The 19,841-nt window shown below is 49.8% G+C and overlaps 1 protein-coding gene across 1 annotated transcript; it reads left to right on the plus strand.

The window, feature by feature from the left end:
* The first annotated feature begins 16,150 nt into the window (after positions 1-16,150).
* Positions 16,151-17,723, plus strand: LOC109782763 (uncharacterized). The gene is made up of 3 exons (XM_040396562.2): positions 16,151-16,432; positions 17,010-17,084; positions 17,148-17,723. The coding sequence occupies exons 1-3, from the start codon at positions 16,151-16,153 to the stop codon at positions 17,721-17,723; spliced, it is 933 nt and encodes a 310-aa protein (XP_040252496.2).
* The last annotated feature ends 2,118 nt before the right edge of the window (positions 17,724-19,841 follow it).

Raw genomic sequence — 19,841 nt, forward strand, 5'->3', positions numbered from 1 at the left:
AACGCTACAGGGTTAGGCGGGACGGGGCCCTGGGGGGTAGCAATGCCACCGGAGTGTCGCACCGGGCCCTCATACATGCTGGGTGGTGTGGTGGCATGTACGAAGAGGCGGCACGCGTCTCCGGGGTGTGGCCCCCCTCACGGACGGCATTGCTACCCCCCCCCCCCCCCGCCGCCCACAGGTACCCCGTCCTGTCTATCCCTGACACAGATGACCGCCGGGTCTAGCCCTTTGACTTTCGCCGGACGTGGCATGTCCATCTATGCCGACGGCTAAGCTCCAGTGGCATTGCTATCCCCCACGGCCCCCGTACCGCCTAACCCCCAGGGTCCCGGTGTCACAGGCGTCGCACCGGGTACCGGGTCCCATACAGACGGTAAACTAAGAATCTAAAAATGTAATAATTGAATTGATTAAAAACTCCGGTATTCATCATTGAAAATGTACTATCACTGTGAACCTTTTAGTGCTCGGGCACCGGGCCGGCTGCCCGGGCACTGAAAAGTTCACAGTAATTGTTCATTTTCTTCATATAAGTCTAATGAATACCGGAGCTTATAACGTATGGATTAGTGAACTATTTAAACAGGTCAAATTGCTTTTCCCTCGGCGAGGTGGGACTATTCTTTCAAAAGAAAAAGTAGTTGCCATCTATGCCTACGGCATAGCCGTCGGCATAGGCCTCCTATCTATGCCAACGGCCTGGCCGTCGGCATAGAGCCACCCTTATCCACTCGATGGCCCTCTCGCTGTCAGGTGGGACCACTCCTATGCCGACGGCCTGGCCGTCGGCATAGGGCCACCTTATCCACTCCTCCCACTCCACTGACTTGTGGACCCAGCTATGCCGACGGCCAGGCCGTCGGCATAGGGGTGACCTTATCCACTCGATGTTCATCCTCCTCCACCCATCCTCCTCCACCCATTCCCTCTCTGTCTCACCCCCCCGCCCGCACGTCGACCCGCACCGCGCCACCGCCTGGATCCGCCCACGCCGCCGTCGTCTCCGCGTGGATCAGCCCGCGCCGCCGCTCTATCCGCCCGCCCCGGCCTCCCTCGACACATCCCCCGCGCGGCCGGCCCTCCCTCCCCCGACCTCCGTCCCCGCCCCGACCTCCGTCGACCCCGCCCCGGCGGCCACTTCGTCTCCTACCCGACCTCCGCCGACCCCTTCCCGGCCACACCGCCCCCCGCCCCGTCCACCCCGTCCCCGCGTCGGCCACCCCGTCGCTGCCTCGTCCACCCCGTCCCCGACCCGACCGCCCTCGCCTCTGCCCCGCGCGCGGCCGGCCCTTCCCCGCGCCAGGCCACCGCCGCGGCGGCCCTCCACCGCCTGCTCTGCCCCTCCCCCCGAGCCGGCCCTCCCCCACGGTGAGCTCCCTCCCTCCCTCTCTATAGATTTTTTTGTTAATTTTGTTGTTGTTCATAGTTATGTAACTAGATGGATGGATGCATAGTTAGATGATAGATGATTTGATGATAGTTACAAATGTGAGAAATGCAACAAATGCAAATTTTTTAACAAGGGGCATGATGTTAGATGATAGATTTTTTGATGATAGTTGCAAATGTATGATGATTGTTACATGATAGATGATGATGTTGATGATGATAGATGATGATGTTGATGATAGATAATGATTTTTTTGCGGAAGAGATGATATAGGATGCTGATTTTTATGATTCGGTGATTGTTAGATGATGATGATGAATATATTGTGATGTACTTAATTATTGTCACGGTGCAGGTTCTGTGGTGTTCCATCTCGGTGAAGTGATCGGCGTAGGAGCTGTTGGTCCCCGGTCGTCCGTCTGCTATTCGAATACTTCCTCTACAGCTGAGGGTGAGCTACGAATCATGTCACTAGATTTCATTCTCAAGTCAACTGGCGTAACCTAGGCGTCTCCCGTCCGAAAGGGTTGCATCGATAAATATGCATTCAATTGCATATTTATCACCGTAGCTCTTTCGGATTGTCCAGCGTTTTCCACGGACAGCCCGAGGATGTGTAGATTGGTTATGTTTTCCATGTTCTACCCTGTTCCGAGACAGGATTTCGGCGGCGCCTCCCCATTGTTCTCCGGAGCACATTCTCTCGGCTATTTGCCGAGACGTGTATGTGGAGAACAGCGGGGAGGTGCTGCCGAAATTTTGTCTCGAAACGGGGTAGAATGGAGAACATACTCAATCTACACATCCTCGGGTGGGATTAGGACCCATCTTTACCTATTAGAGATGTAGGAGGATTCAACTCGGTAGAAACTGAAAATTTGATGTGATTAATTTAATGAATCCTTAATTATGTTGTGTGGCTTGCAAAAAAGCAGAGGATGGCAGATAATCAGTGGATGTACAGTGGTTTTATCTGTCGGAATCGAGTAACATCAGAGTGGATCGTGAAAACCGATGTGTATTTGAAGGAGATATTCCGTCGTCCAATGAGAATTATCCCACCATGCCCCTGTGCGAGATGTGCCAGACGTCACCGTAGAAATCAGACGGACATGAGTGAGCACCTTCGCACGCACGGATATATGCCAAACTTTGACATGCCGCCGATAAACATAGCCGAGCAGGACCGTGGTAGAGAGGAGGTGATGCGACAACGCATCAATGGATATGAGGACGACGGGGTCAGGGACATGCTAGATGATGTCATTGTTGCAGAAACGGCGAATGCGACACCTTCAGAGAATGAACCGGAGGAGCCGGAGGCAACCGCAAAGGCCTTCTTGGAGGTCTTGGCCTCGTCGAAGAAACCTCTTTATGCGGGTGCGAAAATATCTCAGCTGGATGCCATCTCGCAACTGATTGCAGTCAAGGCTGAGTACGGCTGTAGCCAGAAATGCTTCGAAGCATTCTTGGGAGTATGGGCTAACAGCCTCCCTGAGGGTCATGAACTGCCGAAAAGCATGTACGATACAAAGAAAATCATGAAGGCACTCTCTATGGATTATGAGAAAATAGATGTTTGCCCGAAGAATTGCCTTTTGTTTAGGCACGAGTATGCGGATGACAAGTACTGTAGGCAGTGCGGTTCGTCTCGGTACATTGAGGTGGTCGATGAGGATGGTGAGAAAAAGCAGCTAACCATCCCCGTTAAGGTTCTTTGGTATCTTGATTTTATAAAAAGACTGCAGCACCTTTTCATCATGAAGGAGTCTGCCAAAATGATGAAGTGGCACAAGGAAGGTATAAGGTACAATCCAAAAAAAATCGTACATCCATCGGAAGGGGAAGCATGGAAGTCGTTCGATGAAGAATACCCCGAGAAAGCAGCCGAGGCTGGGAATGTCAGAATAGCCATATCAGGTGATGGGTTGAATCCATATGGTATGTCGTCCAATCCATACAGCTGCTGGCCCGTGTTTGTAATTCCGCTCAATCTTCCTCCCGGTGCCCTAATGCAACGCAAGACCATGTTCTTGTCGCTCATCATTCCGGGGCCTGATTATCCGGGGAAGCAATTGGGTGTGTTTATGCAGCCGCTGGTGGATGCTTTGCACCATTCTTGGTACTTTCCGACGTTGACATACGACCGGGATCTGCAGAGAAATTTCTTGATGAAAGTTTGGTTGCACTATTGCATGCATGACTTTCCCGGCTATGCTCTATTTCTGCGGATGGTGTACAAGTGGGAAGATGCCATGCCCAGTGTGCATGCAGGCTCTACGAATGATTTGGCTGAGTAAGGGTGGCAAGTATGTAGCCTTTGACCTGCATCGACAGTTCCTCCCTCCAGACCATCCAGACAGGGAAGACAAGAAGAACTTCACGAAAGGCCGGGTTGTTCATGAAGTAACCGAGATTCCAACATTTTCGGGGGCAGATGTTCTTGCTCAGCTAAAAGCTCTCCAGCCTAAAGTCAAAGGCAAAGGCAAAGCCAAAGCCAAAGGCTTCAAGGGATATGGTGAGACGCACAACTGGACTCACATTACCCCCTTCTCGCAGCTTCCCTATTTCAAGGACCTCAAACTTCCTTACAATATCGATGTGATGCACACCGAAAAGAATGTGGCAGAGTCCCTTTTCCACACGATCCTCAATATTCCTGATAAGACGAAGGATAACGTTAAAGCTAGAGCCGATCAACAGAGAATTTGTGATAGACCACGTCTGAACATGAAGCCTCCCACAGGCGGTCGAAAAAACTGGTTCAAGCCAGATGTTGACTTTGTCCTTAAACCGCCAAAAAAAAGGAAGTACTTATCTGGCTGAAACACATTTTGAAGTTCACCGATGGTTATGCATCGAATATAAGTAAGGGAGTCAATCTTTCAAGGGGCAAAGTGACCGGCCTGAAGAGTCATGACTACCATGTATGGATTGAGCGAATAATGCCGGTGATGGTTCGAGGCTATGTCCCCGAGCATGTCTGGCGAGTGCTTGCCGAGCTAAGCCATTTCTTCCGCACGCTCTGTGCTAAAGAAGTAAGTAAAGACGTGATTGAAAAATTGCATAAGAAGGCACCGGAGTTGATAGTCAAGCTAGAGAAGATCTTTCCGCTAGGCTTCTTTACACCGATGACACATCTCATTCTGCACCTCGCGAACGAGGTATTGTTGGGGGGGCCTGTGCAGAATCGCTGGCAGTACGACCCTGAGAGACAGAACAAGCATCTCCGACAGAAATGTGGAAACAAAGCTAAGATTGAAGCTTCCATAGCCGAGGCAGTTATCCTAGAGGAGGTGTCAGACCTCAGGACATCATACTATCCAAACCATGTTCCCCATCTGCATAACAAGGTGCCTCGATACAATATAGAAGAGCCGAAGTATCAACCCAGGCTCCATCTATTCAACGCGCAAGGTGGGAGGGCTGGGGCCTCGAAACCTTATAACATGCCACGACAAGAGTGGGAGGACCTCATGTTCTATATCTTACACAACATCAGGGAAGTTGAGGAAGTGTGGATGAGGTAATACCACTACACCATTCCTTTATGTCTTCCACATCATCATGTTTTATCTTCACTTAGTCCCGGTCTAACACCGCTTTTCTTTTCTTTAGTGATTTCATTCAAGAGGAATGGACGGGAATGAATCCTCCTACTGAGGCGGAGGCACTTACTCTTCTCCGTCATGGAAACCCTGGACGTAAAAATTTTGTTGCTTGGTTCATGGAGAAAGTAATTTTCCACGGTCCCCTATTAAATACCTAGTTCAACATTTATTAGTTAACTAATGCACGCAACAATTTCAATTATACTCGTAGGGAAAAGATCCGAACATATCTATGGATGATGAATTGAGATGGGTTTCCATGGGTTTTGACCCTGCCGTCATGACATGTAAAAAGTATGATGTGAATGGGTATCGCTTCCATACAGAGGAGCACCAGAACAGCCGGCCTGATCCCAAAACTATAAATACCGGAGTGTACACCCCCGGTCAAAATTCAGTAGACTACTACGGAAGGGTACAAAATATATACGAGATTAAATTCCACCAGGGGCGCGAGACCCTAAGTCTGCCTGTGTTCAAATGTCGATGGTTCGATCCGCGGGAGGGGGTAAAACATACGCCTTCCATTGGTTTGGTCGAAGTTAAACCATCAACCGTCTATGCCGGAGCCGATCTCTTCATTGCGGCTACCCAAGCTACACAAGTATATTATCTGCCTTACCCATGCCAGAAAGAGTACCTAAAGGGTTGGGAAGTTGTGTTCAAGGTGTCGCCACATGGTAAGCTACCGAACCCGAATGAAGACGATTACTACAACATTAACCCCATGACATACGAGGGAGTGTTCTATCAAGAGCAACCTGATGATGATGATGTGGTTAGAAACGATGATGCTAGACCATTGGGTGATGATGATGTGGATCCAAACGACGACGATGCACGGAATGATGGTGAGACCATTGTCAATGAAAATGGCATACTTATGCTAGAAAAGTTAAACGAAGACGCTGACGACGAGGAAGAGCCTCCACCTCCGTCAGACAACGAAGATGATATCATTGATAGTGATGATGAGGCGGACCGAGAAAGAGGTTACAACAGTGATGATTCATATGGTTTCTAGCAGATGTACGTGTCAAGTCTTTTTTTCTATAGTTTAGGAATATGCCTTTTATGCATTTTTATTAATGTGTTTATTATCATGCCTTTTCCTTCATTTCATTAATTTACTAATTGCTTATTCTCTTTTCAATGCAGGTTCGTGGAACATGGGCAAGGGGAAGGCCGACGGCGTGGGTTTCCTACGCAAGGTCATTGGCCTGCCTAGTCGGAGTGGTCGAGCACGTAATCCTCCCCCCCCCGGCTACTTGACGATGACTCCTCACAGGGAGGTCGAGGGAGAGGTGCCCCTAGAGGAGGAGGGGGCGGGGGGAGAGCCCCTAGAGGGCGAGGTGGTGGGGGGAGAGCCACTACAGGGGGTCGCGGCCAGAAAGAGCGCACCCTCACCGACTTAGGGGTGTTGTCTTCGAGGCCATCCTCTAGTGAGGTACCCTCCTCTGGTGAGGAGGAGGAGGACGACGAGGCAGGCGAGGAGGAGGAGGTTCGGGATGGGGCCGAGGAGGAGGTGGAGGAGGAGGACGGGGAGGAGGAGGATGAGGAGGAGGTTGGGGAGGGGGAGGCAGGCGAGGAGGAGGGTGGTGGCGGGGATGATGGTGGTGGCGGGGAGGGGGTTGACAACAAGGGATGGCTGCGTGGTAACGCAAAGCTACCAAAGCAGGTTCCTGCTATTGAGGAGCAGAAGTGGCTCATTGAGCCCACGGGGAAAGAGTAAGTGCCACTTTATAATAATTTCATTATTTTGCTTGTCACATGCTCATTCCGGTTGTTATTTATTTTGCTTGTCACATGCTAATAGTTCATTCTTTTGCAGCAACTGGATATATTCTAAAGGGGTCCGTATTCCCAACGGCCTCATCACCGTCTTGCTGAAGTTACACTGGCCGGGGTTGTACTGTCCGGATCCAGTCAGGCACCCGAACCATCGGGTCTTGGCCACGAGCTGGGAGCACTGGGAAGCGGCCCTCCACGCGGACTATGGGACCCATGCCAAGGCCTTGATCACCACTTTCTGGGTGAGTTCTCTTCAGAAGCACAAGTCCATTCTAGTTTCATGAATGATTTAACTCATGGCTTCTTCCATTCTTGTTTCGTGCATGATTGTAGAAATTCTATCGAGTTCTCCCGGAGCACAGGGCCAGAGCGGACCAGATCGTGCTGCGCCAATGCAAGAAGAAGGCCCGCCAGATGCAGTACGAGGTGCGGTATGTGGCCATCTCGACATACCATCACGACCATCTTGGTGTGAAGCTGACCAAGGAAGACGCGCGGAGGATGGGCATTACCTTGGAGAGGGACGAGTTCTTGAAGGTAAGTATAAAAGATTTTTCATTATGCTTTCATTACCTTGTGGTACATTTCACCGTTTCGTGTTGACATGCCATTATGCTTTCATTATGTAGGTGTTACCAAATTGGTGTTATGGAAAAGACGAGTCCTGGGCGGCATTGGTGGATCTTTGGTGTGATGAGGCTGGAGCCTGGGCGGCTATGAGAGTCAAAAACAAGGCTAACCGAGGGAAGGAGGGAGTACATGCTCAGGGAAACCGAAACCACTATCTCCACAAGGCAGTTAATGTATGACTAACCCCATTAAACATTCTTCTTCTTCTATTTACCATTACTTTCTTATGTATGACTAACCTCTGTTTGGTGGTGCAGGAGGAGAAACTGAAGCGGTCGCTCTCACACATGCAGGCGTGGGAGATCGCCCATACGCGGAAGTACCCCAAGCCTGGCGAGCCCAAGTACTACGGCAAGAAGACCGCGCATAGGAAGAAGGCCTACTCCGATGGGTATCTGGCGTTACATCCTGACACACCTGACCCCATTGCGGCGGATCTGGACGAAAGGGTGGTGGTGGGCATGGGGCCGAAGGAGCACGGTCGGGAGGCGGTTCTCGATGCTGTGATCACTCCTACTATCTCCTACACACAGCTCCGTCGGATCGACGCGACCCTGAGCGAGCGCACGAGCACGCCATGAGCAGTGCCCCGTCACTGTCCCTCTTTCAGGAGCAGCAAACTGTAAGTATTTTCCCTTTTATCTTCATTGCTCACTTTATTTTCCGCATTTAGTAGTTTTATGAGTTTCATCATGTCATACTGTAGGCCTACATGGAGTACACACGCCAGGAGACCATGGCGTGGCACGACCGCCTTCATGCATATCATCAGCAGAGGGATCGCCAGATGCAGCACCCTTTTCAGGAAATGGCGGCCGGCAGGTGTCCTCAATGGCCATCAGCAGAGGGTCCTCCAGCACAACCAACGTTGCTGACCTTTGAGGAGTTTGTGGCACAGAACGCTGGCCCCTCGCCGGTTAGTTCATCCCCAATCTATTCACTCAAAGCATATCATGCCTTTCAACACAGTCATATATCCCGTTAATATGTCTTTTCAACATCCAGGGAACCGGTGGATCAACCGTTGGCGGTGGTCTTCGCAGCACTCCCGAGTCACGGAGCCCGACCACTCCGATCCATGGAGGCGGAGGCGGAGGTGGAGGCGGCCTTGGCGGTAGCGCTGCCGCTAGCAGTGACGACCTGGGCTTCAGCGGTCTTGGCGGTGACGACCTCCGCGGTGCTCGACGTCCTGGCGCTTAAGCCTTTTGGTTACTTGTGTGCTTATGCTTATGTACCTTTAGATGACTTGTGTGTGGTGATGATGATAAACTTGTGGTCTTTGATGGTCCTTTACATGACTTGCGTGCTTCTTTATATGCTTATGCTTATCTTTATGTTGATTATGATGATGCTTATGCATATATTGTTGTGATGGTGACGGATGATACTTAGATGTGTTCTATATGTCTATTTCCATCATATATATCTGCTGATATGTGTTGTATATCTGAATTGAATTAATTTGAAAACAAACAGAAAAAAGAAAAAAATCAAATACAAACTATGCCGACGGCTAGGCATAGGGCTGGCCTGAGCGCCCAGTTGCTGACGCGTGGCATCTATGCCGACGGCTAGGCCGTCGGCATAGGTTTAAACTAAGCCGACGGCCAGGCCGTCGGCATAGATGCCACGCGTCAGCAACTGGGCGCTCCTTGGGTAAGCCTATGCCGACGGCCTCGCCGTCGGCATAGATTTAAACTAAGCCGACGGCCAGGCCGTCGGCATAGATGCCACGTGTCAGCAACTGGGCGCACCTTGGTAAGCCTATGCCGACGGCCTCGCCGTCGCCATAGATTTAAACTAAGCCGACGGCTAGGCCGTCGGCATAGATGAGCCACGTGGCGAGCAGCGGTTGGTCGTCACTTGACGGCGGCCGCCGTTAGACAGGAACGTTGCGGACGGTCAGGGCCGTCGGCATAGATGTACGGACACCGTCGGGATAGATCCTATGTCGACGGCCTTTCTATGCCGACGGCCTCCCGGGCTGCGCCGACGGATATGTTGCCGACGGCCCTATGCCGACGGGCGCCGTCGGCATAGGCATGTCCCGACGGCATATCAGGGCTATGCCGACGGCCCTCGCCGTCGGCGTAGGGTGCGATTCCGGTAGTGAATGGCGTACGGTATCTTTATAGAAGGAATCAAATAGATTACAGGAATCCGGATGCGAACATCAGTCGTGGAACATCCGCACCAAACAACGAAAATAGATTAACTCCTCACAAAACGATCTACTCCACCTACACCTACACCCGCACAGTAGCAATCTTTTATTTCATCTAGAATGTGCCTCGTAAGAGCGTCCAGCGACTTGAGTTGCTCTGGCCTGTTGAACACTGACATTTCTTTGCTTCCATAGTGCTCAGCCGCCCCAATGACCATAGAATCAAAGCCTTGCCTGTCTTTGTCCTTGAAGGCAGATCTCGACCGTAACCACCATCCGACAAAAGTGTTTGTCGTCTCCGGTGTGCTGACATTGATGTGCAACAGATCAAAACCCATGTGCCAAACCTCCCTGGCGTATACACATTGCACCAGTATGTGATCTGCATTGTCTTCGTCCTATAAACAAGTAAAGCATGCCGAAGGGTGATCCCGAAGACCGTGCCTCGCACGCCTATCAGATGTCCAAAGCCTATATTTTACCACCAGCCAAGCAAATATCTTGCATTTAAACGATGCCTAACTCCTCCGGATGCACTGAGCTGTGGGTGATCTCACTAATCCATGGCAGAGTCTGTTGTAAGTAAACTTGGCCGTATATACTCCGGTCAGATTCGCCGGCCAGGAGAACCCATCTTCGGCTTCACTGGATCTTTGAACCGTGGCTATAGCATCCCTCAAGTGTACCACTTGCGGTAGTGATAGCAGTGAAGAATCCGGCTCAAAGTCCAGCGTCCATGTTTCATTCATCAGCGCCTCCAAAACTGTCCTTTTGTTTTTGATCCGGGTGTCTACCTGTTCCGCGAGCCTTGGTGCAATGTCCATCACCGAGAACCCATGTATCCATCCGTCTCTTCAAAAGAGAACCCTATCTTCTCTACTCACCTTGATCGTAACTAGGTTGTTAAAGATCGCCCAACTATCTTCGTCCACCATTAGCGCAAGTCCTTGCCATCGTTTGTTTGGATCTGTCCGTCTTAGCCATTCCGGAAGAACCCTCAAAGTTATAGATTGCACCTGATGTTTTTTCACACCTAGACCACTGAAACTTAGAGCATCTCCAGCCGCGCCCCCAACAAGGCCCCCAGGCGACTTTTTGGCCGCCGGCGTCAAAAAATCGGCCCAGCCGCGCCCTGAAGAGCCCAATTTTCGCCGGCTCAGGCCGAAATTGGCGCCGGCGGACCCAACCCGAACCCGGCGTGCTGGGAGGCGCTCGGGGGCGCCGGGCGAATCGTTTTTGGCGCGAAAGAGCCGCAGGCCCTCCTTGCCAGCGACTCGTCTCGCTTCTCGCCGCTTCGTCGTCCTCATCGCCTCGTTTCCCGCGGCGAATCAATGCCAAAGCTGCCGCGCGCTGCCGCGCCGGCCAGCCTCCGCCATTGATGCCTCACGGGCGGCGCAGTGAAGGCGTGACGACGCGCGTCCCCGCGCATGCCACGCGTAAACGCGGCGGCCACGCGTGCTCGCGGCGCCTCCGCCTATATAAGCCGACCCCAGCGCGCTGGTGCCACGCACAGAGTCTCCACCGCCGACGCGCCCTCTCTCTCCTTCCTCCCTCTCCCCTCGCCGTCCCAGTTCAAAGAAATGGCCGAACGATTCCCAGGCGACGGCGCGGCGGCGAACGGCTTCGGCTGCCGCCACCTTCACGAGGACGAAGCTCGGCTCCTCTTCGAGGCCGAGTACCCGGTCCCGCCGGACATGCGGGTGCCCGGGGCGTGGAGAATCAGCGCCGGCGGGGTCCCGATGCCACCATCACCCACCGGGGCGGCGCGGCGTGCGGAGATCGCGCGTATCCGCGCCTCCCTGCCGCGGACGGCGAGGGAGGGGCCGCGCTACGTCCCCGACAGCCCGCTCTGGGAGCCGTACTTCCGCCGCCGTCACGCCGAGCAGCTCGAGGCCACCAACGGCGTCGTGCCCTCCGGCAGGCTCAACTCCGAGGGGCGCCGCAGATGGTGGGGCGTGCCCGGCCGCACGCTGGAGGCCGTCCTTGAGTACCTCAAGGGCGGCAACACGCCGAGGCTGGAGTACCCCGAGCCCCCGTCCTTCTCTCGCCGCCGTGGGAGCTCGTGGACGCCGAGGCGCATGGACCGCGGGGCGTCCTCCTCCTCGTCCGGTCGGTCGACCGGCTCTCCCTGCCTCCGCCCCGGCAAGCCGGAGCCCCAGGACACGCCTGTCAGCCGCCGCACCCGCAGCTCCGGTGTCCGCATCGCCGACTCCACCCCCGCCTCTGGCCGCCTCGTCCTCGTCGCGCCCAAACCGGAGCCCAGCCTCCCCCCGGAGTACGAGGAGCTAGCCCGGCGCGGCTTCTCCGACGAGGACGCCCTACGGTGGGCGCGCGACGACTACCTCCGCGACGAGATGGTCCGGCAGCGCCGGGCCCTGGAGGAGATCGCCGCCCGCAAGCGTGGGCGCAAGGACGAGCACGGCGTCGTGATCCTCGACAGCGACGACGACGAGGACGCCGCCGGACCGTCCAACCCGCCGCGCCAACCGGGGGAGGGTTGCAGCAGGGACGGCGGCCGCGGCGGATGCGACGACGACGACGACGACGGCGGCGACTACACGCGATTCTACAGCGTCCTCGGCATGTAGAACGGCGACGAGCGGCGAGGCGAGGGAGACGGCAGGCCTAGTAGTGTGTTTTTTTTTGTAAAATATTTTAAATATGTATGAACTCTCACCGTGTTTGGTTGAATTTGGTTTGAACTTGCCGAAATATCTATAAACTCGCCGAAAATGGTTGAATTTGCGCCATGTTTGTGCCGCAATTTAATTTTCACAAAAATCCGTGGGCGCCGCGACTGGGTGACATCACGCCCCCAGCGCGCATTTTGCGCCGGTGCGCCCCCAGGGGGCGATTTTTAGCGCCTCCTGGGAGGCCAACGGCTGGAGATGCTCTTAGCAGCCTACAGATCGTGTTCCATGCCACAAGGCACTTCCCGCCATTCGCGTGCTCCTTTTCCGCCCAAACGAACGAGCGCATCCAACCATTGATATCATGAAACACCCAATTAGCGAATCAACATGTGGTTGGATGCATGGTTAGCTGGACAGTGGTATCCCTAGCCTATCAGGGTTCAAGTCTCTGTGCTTGCATTTATTACTTGATTTATTCCAGAATTTCTGACGCTGCGCGTTTAGTGGAAGGAGACTTTTCCATCAACTACGAGGCGCCTTTGATGACTTTGTCTTCATCAATCTCAAGATAATATGCCGGCTCAGTTTTTTGAAGGTATTCATATAGATAGGGTGTACGTGTATATTCATAGGAATGAGGGTACGTATCTGGCGCGTGCATCACCAATAGATGGTGCACAGACCGTGACGCAGAAGCTGATTTTACTAGCACCAATTGACCGGATCTCTGTTGCCACGCTTTTTTTTTTGAACAACCTTGCCGCTTTATTTAATTGTATGCGTTCGGAATCTCATCCGAAATTATATCGAGAACACAGTCCAGGGGAATGCCCAACCAAACCTTACAAAGTTCATCCTGGACACCAACTTTCGCTAACTTATGCGCGGCAATATTAGCAGAACGACGAACCCATGAAACTTTAAACTCGGAAAACAAAGTGAGCATCGACTTGATCTCTTGTATCCACGGCCCAGCACTCGACAGCTCCTTATGATGATTATTCAGCATCCGGGCCACCCCCTGGGAATCCAGCTCGACGTGTACCTTCTTGGCATTAATTTCCTTCGCCACCTCAAGAGCTCTCTTGCAGGCTAGAACTCCACCGATTCGGGGTCGTCAACACCCCTGAAACAATGAGAGAGCCCCGCCCGGAAAGCCCCGTCTTCGTCTCGGATTACCGCTCCGCCTCCGCCATTCTTGCTCACCTTAGAGACTGCTCCATCAGAGTTAACCTTCAGCCATCCAGTATCTGGAGGTCGCCATTTTTGCTTGAGCTGCTCCATAGCCGGGCGCGGATCAGAAGCGTGAGCCTCTTGCCATTCCTTGATGTGGTTAGCTGTTCAGCATGATTTCATGTGGTGGAGCTATCATTTTGCCATCCCTCGCCTCGTTGCGTGCCAACCACAGTCCGTACGCCCCCTGAATCATGGCCGCCTTCTCCCCGTCCGATGCTTCAGCAAGCCACCCGAGCAGCCAACTCGCTAACGCACTCTGAGAGTCGATCGGACTCGGTGGGATCGCCACCGAAACTCCCTTTTCCGAATGCAGAAGCTGCCAAAACCGTGCAGAGTGTTGACACGACCAGAAGCGGTGCAGCACCGTCTCCTCCCGTCCACACGCGACACAAAAAACACCGGGTTTAATTCTCCGACGGTGAAGCTCAGCCCCCACTGCGAGGCCATTACGAATCAGTCTCCACATGTGTATCTTAGCCTTGGCTGGAGCAGATGTTTCCCATAGTGCCAAATACCCTCTATGTTTCAGAACAGAACTTGAACCCTCCGGCCGTCCGAACTTTGCATTGTTCAATGACATGCACAAGTGATATGCAGAACGGACAGCAAAGTCGCCATTTTTTGTGTAGTTCCAAGCCGGATAGTCTTCAGTGCCCGGGCCCCCAATGGCGATTTGCTTAATGTCGTTCACATCATCGTCAGAGAACATGTTTTGCAATTTGTTTATATCCCAACTTCTGCCATCTGTAGTCAGAAGATGAGCAACCTTGGTCATACCTGGTACAAAAACTTGCCCCAAGGGGCGCATACTTCCTGCTCTAGGGATCCAATTCGCATGATGTATATTCACTGAAGTACCATCCCCAATGCGCCATATAAGTCCCTCCCTCAGCAGATCCCTTCCATGTAAAATACTCCGTAAGGTATACGATGCAGACGAGGTTACAGTTGCCGTCAATATTGAGTCGCTGCTGAAATATCGTGCCTTAAGCACTCTAACGCACAAGGAGGATGGGACTTGCAGAATCCTCCACGCTTGCTTAGCAAGCAGCGCTTGATTGAAAGCCTCGGGGTCTCTAAAACCCATTCCACTGTCCCGCTTCGATGTACACATTTTCCGCCAAGAAATCCAGTGTACCTTACGCTCACCATTCGTTGCCGCCCACCAGAATTTTGAAGAGATCGAGGTCAGGTTCCGGCACATCTTCTTCGTAAGCTGAAAACAACTCATGGTGTGGTTAGGTACTGCTTGTAGTCCAGACTTGATCAATACTTCCCTCGCTGCTTTGGAGAGGCCTTGGCCCTTCCATCCACCTACTTTTCCTTTCGAGCACTCTGTCACATATTTGAAAGTGCCCTCCTTGGACTGTCCAACCAGTGTTGGCAATCCCAGATACCGCTCGCTCAAAGCTTCGGACTGGACACCCAATGCATCTTTGAGTGCATTTTTGTTTCCTTCCTGAAAGCCCTTTCCGAAGAAAATAGAGGACTTTTCTAGATTAACTCGTTGGCCCGATGCCTCCTCATATCTCAACAGAATATCTTTCAACATTGGAATGCTGGAATGAAGTACCCCACCTTCTCTAGAAGCGGCTGCCATTGTGGCCTGGTTAGTTGCTTGATGGCCAAATGCAAGCCAAGGTATTTGCATGAAAATTCTCTGATGGGGCAGTTAAGCAAAGCTTTCCACCCTTGCTCGATCCTCCTGGTTCTCATTGATCAATATGACCGAAGATTTTGTGTAATTCACACGCAGTCCGGAAGCAATGATCAAAGTGTAATGGTGATCCTCAAACCCACTGAGACAAGATTTGGCGTAGCGCAATGTCATACTGCTTTTCTTATTTCTTCTCTCTATCTATCTATACTCCACAAGACGTCCTGTCCTACCTGGACAAGAAACTATACCGATCAGGTTTTGTATAGTTAGCTCTTATAGTGGAGCAGTAGTAATGATAAGTGTCATACGTGTGGCACGGAACACTTCGGCCCTGACGTTTTTTACAATTAAAGTTGTCATTCAAAAAGAAAAACAAATCTATAAAAAACTTAAACTTGCCGACTGAAAAAAAAAAGTTATCATCCTCCCGTCACTACATTTGCCATAAAAAAATGTTCGGAGTTGCCATGTGTTCGTGCCACACATGTGACACTTATCAGGGTCCAATTATGGTTTTTCATCTACCCTATCCCATAATCTAAGGGTATCTCCTACGTCGGCCCCAAACTGCACATAGTATTTGCCTCCGCCGTTGCGTTGAGATGTTTGGGTGTCGGCTTTGGTTGGTAAGGTGACTTGGTCGTCGGCTCGTGTGCGGGAACGGCCACGGGACCAACGTGGTTGTGTGTTGTATGGTTTTTGGCTGGTTTTTTTCTTATAAACTCCCAACTCAAGGTTTGAAAAGAAAACAAATTTCACAAAAACTGAAAGAGTCCGGACGAACATAAACAGACTTACAACATCTCAAACAGTAAATCTTACCATAGTCCGGATCAAACGCTCGCAATTCGATACAAAAGATGGCACCGTGGCAGAGGCGGCGCAAGCACGCAACAACGTTGTTCTCGACCGCCCCGTGCGTGATTCATTGTCCTCAAGCCCTGCCTGACGCCAAATTCGGGGCCGCCGGAAAATAGCCCCGGCCGATTCTTGTAGTTGTCGGTAGCAACCAAGGCCGTTGGACGTACGGCAATGCCGCGGAAGTCGTGGAAGCCGAGGGGAGGCGCTGGATGTGTGGCGCCCGCGCCGGAGCTTCACTGGAAGGCCCTAAACCCTAACCCCACCCCCGCGGAGGTCCCCGAGTGCTCCCGCTCCCGCGCCGCCGAGGTGTCCGACGACGACGCCTTTGTGGGCGTCCCCGCCGCCGCTGAGGATGCTCTCGTGGAGGAAGAAATAGCAGGAAAGCTGGCGAGGATTGACATGGAGTTGAGTCAGGAGGAGCTGCGCGCTAACTATCAGATGCAGGAGGACGAGGTGATGTGTCACTTTTCTTTTCTCTCTTTCAGACTCGGGGATGCATGCATCATCTTGCTCTTCAGTACTGTAGATGGTAAAGCATGGTTGAGTAGCTTCATGGAAATAAATAAATCATATGTTAGATCACCATAGTGTACTTCATGATTCTATAGTTGAGTAATTTTTAAGGGCCGATTGTGAGGTTTGGAATTATATTTTCATACCGACATTTTTGTTGTGTTACTTTTGTGCTGATTTCTCATTCTTACTTTTCTGTTATCTTGTTTTTAAATTGGACATGTGTTTTTTCTCAAATACGCCAAAGTGTGTGAACTGTGAAGTAGCTGGCCTATGTACGCTCATAACGACATTTTTTGTTGTGTTTTGCACACCCAGAGAAGAGATATTCTACCAGTTAAGCCATGCCTGATTTTGTGCTGATTTCTCATTCTTATTTTGCTGTTATCTTGTCCTTTTTAGTTGGACATATGTTTTTTTTTCTCAAATATACCAAAGTGTGTGCTTGCTTTTTAATTGGATGTATCATGATCTGATCATTTTTTTGTGTCTGATACAAACTAAACATGTTGCCCAGATATTTGCCTTGGAAGCAATTTTTGGAGACAGCATAGTCATATTAAACAGAAAAGAAGGTCAACGGTCTTTCCAGGTATGTCGATCACAATTAATTTTCCACCCATATTCTTGCTAGTGAGGGCAATTAAGGTTTTAATATGTCAATGTTGTTACACAGGTTCATGTACATATTGAGATACCAGATGATGGTATAGATGTCTCGGCAAGGCTCGACTATGGTACCGGAACATTAAATTACGGGGAAACATGTGATGGTGATGCCTCGGATAACCTTGTTTACAAGTTTAGGGTTGAGCATTTGCCTCCAATCCTGCTAACATGCCACCTGCCTTCGTCTTACCCGAGTCATCAACCTCCCTCTTTCACCATCTCCATCGAATGGCTGGACACAGTGAAGATTTCATCATTGTGTCAGATGCTTGATATGATTTGGGAAGAGCAGCAGGGCCTGGAAGTAATATACCAGTGGGTTCAGTGGCTCCAAAACTCTTTACTTTCTCACCTAGGGTTTACTGACGAGATAATTTTAAGCAAGGGTGATCTAACCTGTCATGAAGATGGTGGGGATAAGCGTGCTTGTCGAGATGATTCTGCACCTGATGTTATAATTACAAGGATTATGAGATACGATGATGATAAGCGTCATGAAGCCTTCTTACATGATATTCATGACTGCATGATATGCTTCAGCGAGTTTCCTGGTAAGTCTTAGTTTTCTGCATAGCTGTTTATAGTGTTATATAGAGACTTATACTGTAGAGGTCTTGAGTTGTGTTATACTCCCTCTGTAAAGAAATATATATATATAAGAGCATTTGGATCACTACTTTAGTGATTTAAACACTCTTATATTTCTTACGGAGGGAGTAATTAACAATGGCCTATTTTGGCTAGTCCCATTACCTCATGCATTATCCTTATTCTTTGAGTTGACTACATACTACACCTGTAACACCATTGCATAGATGGCATATTAGAGATTCTCATTCAGATGTTTTTTTTGCCTTTGTTCTGAGGGTACTGTCTTTTTTTTCTGTAATGCAATAAAAATTAAAGTGCAATGGGGGTATATATTCATGATGCATGCCATGTCCAACTTGGATATTTTCCATTTAATTTGTTAACCCTTGGTATCTCAATTATTGTTGCTTCTAATTTTAATTCACTACTTTGCTACATTTTCTAAAAAAGTTATTACTTCGCAGGTGTCGATTTTGTCACACTTCCATGCCATCATTTCTTTTGCCGGAAATGCATTCAGACATACTGCAAAATACATGTCAAGGAAGGAACTGTATTGAAGTTGACGTGTCCTGATACAAAATGTGAAGGTGTTGTTTCTCCTTACATATTGAAAACACTTCTGGCGGAGGATGAGTATGAACGTTGGGAAAAACTGCTTCTTCAGAGAACTCTCGATGCCATGAATGATTTAGTTTATTGTCCAAGGTGCGAAACTGCTTGCTTGGAGGATGAAAGTAACGATGCAGTGTGCCCAAGTTGTCTATTCAGCTTCTGCACACTTTGTACATCTCACCGTCATGTGGGGAAACAATGTATGACCGCAGAGGAAAAAATTCGAAAGTTGGAGGTAGGAGAACTTTATCTCACATATATTTAGCTTATCTTGGATATGGTTAAATTAAATTGTGGGCCTGTTTCATTACTACTAATATATACTTCCTCCTTTCCGGTTTATAGTGGTCATCTTAAAAAAATTGTATTTCGGATTTATGAGTCTCAATTCTAGTACTTGCCTTCACATGTTAAGATTTTAAGGTGCATTAATCACTCCATGCAAGGATCAAGAGAAAACTCAGCAACGCATGTTGAAGTTATTAGTCATTTGGTGGTGATTCATGCATGCACTGTAATTAATGCATCGGTAAACACAACTTTTTAAGAAAAACAAGTGTACTAATTAAGCACTTTTGCAAACTACGAAATGTATTCTACCACTCACTATCTACCTTGATTCGAGGGATTTTCAAACTGAGCCCTATTAGAGCATGGTTAATAATATAGCCAACTGCTGGCTATAAGCCATTTTTATGTCATCTATAGCCCATCTTATAGCCAATATGTACAATAGTTGATTAGAAGAGTATACTGTTTTTTTATTATATGGCCCACCTTTCACTCTCACAAAGTGCCTATGAGCACGTGCTAGAGCGGGCTCTTCACCAAGAGCCCGCTTACCTTCTCTCTCCTCTTTTCTCTCCTCCAACTAAGTAAGAATATACTAGTTTATTTCTTATAGCCAACTGACTCAGCTCTATTATACTTGCTCTTAAACGGGAATGGAGGGAGTATCCACTAGCTAAGGCTGGTTGTAATGTGGAGTATCATATACTAATATCATGCATATGATACTAGTGTATGATACTACCTCCGTAATGCATAGTATTATAAGTTAGTATCTTAGGTTGTCTTATTAATTGCCATGCATGACACAAACTAGTACAACATTTAATATGATACGGTATCATGATATGATACTACATCCTCTCTTTTCTCATTTAATTGTGTGCCACATCATCCAAAAAATCTAGTTGGCATGCATGATACTACTCATGATACTCCCATTACGACCAGCCTAACAGAGAAAATGAGAAATCTAGAAGAGTGATATGGCTTGGAGTGTTTTATATTATAGCATCAATGCACATTTACTTTTCTATTTTCTTTTTACATTTGCTGGATGACTATAATGAAGAGGATTTTGCATTTCGACCAACTTTGGTAAAATGAGGGCAAAACGTATTCTTTCTGGAGATAAAAAACATAACATATCTGCTGTCATTTTTTATCTGTTATGTCTTTAAATGAT

The sequence above is a fragment of the Aegilops tauschii genome, chromosome 1 (assembly GCF_002575655.3).
Source record: "Aegilops tauschii subsp. strangulata cultivar AL8/78 chromosome 1, Aet v6.0, whole genome shotgun sequence".
Lineage (NCBI taxonomy): Eukaryota > Viridiplantae > Streptophyta > Magnoliopsida > Poales > Poaceae > Aegilops > Aegilops tauschii.

Bases quoted from the DNA above. Each gene is read 5' to 3' on its own strand.
- LOC109782763 (XM_040396562.2), top strand. From the start codon at position 16,151: ATGCCGCGGAAGTCGTGGAAGCCGAGGGGAGGCGCTGGATGTGTGGCG. The intron at 16,433-17,009 runs GTGATGTGTCAC...CATGTTGCCCAG, and splicing joins ATCAGATGCAGGAGGACGAG to ATATTTGCCTTGGAAGCAAT. The intron at 17,085-17,147 runs GTATGTCGATCA...TTAAGGTTTTAA, and splicing joins AAGGTCAACGGTCTTTCCAG to TATGTCAATGTTGTTACACA.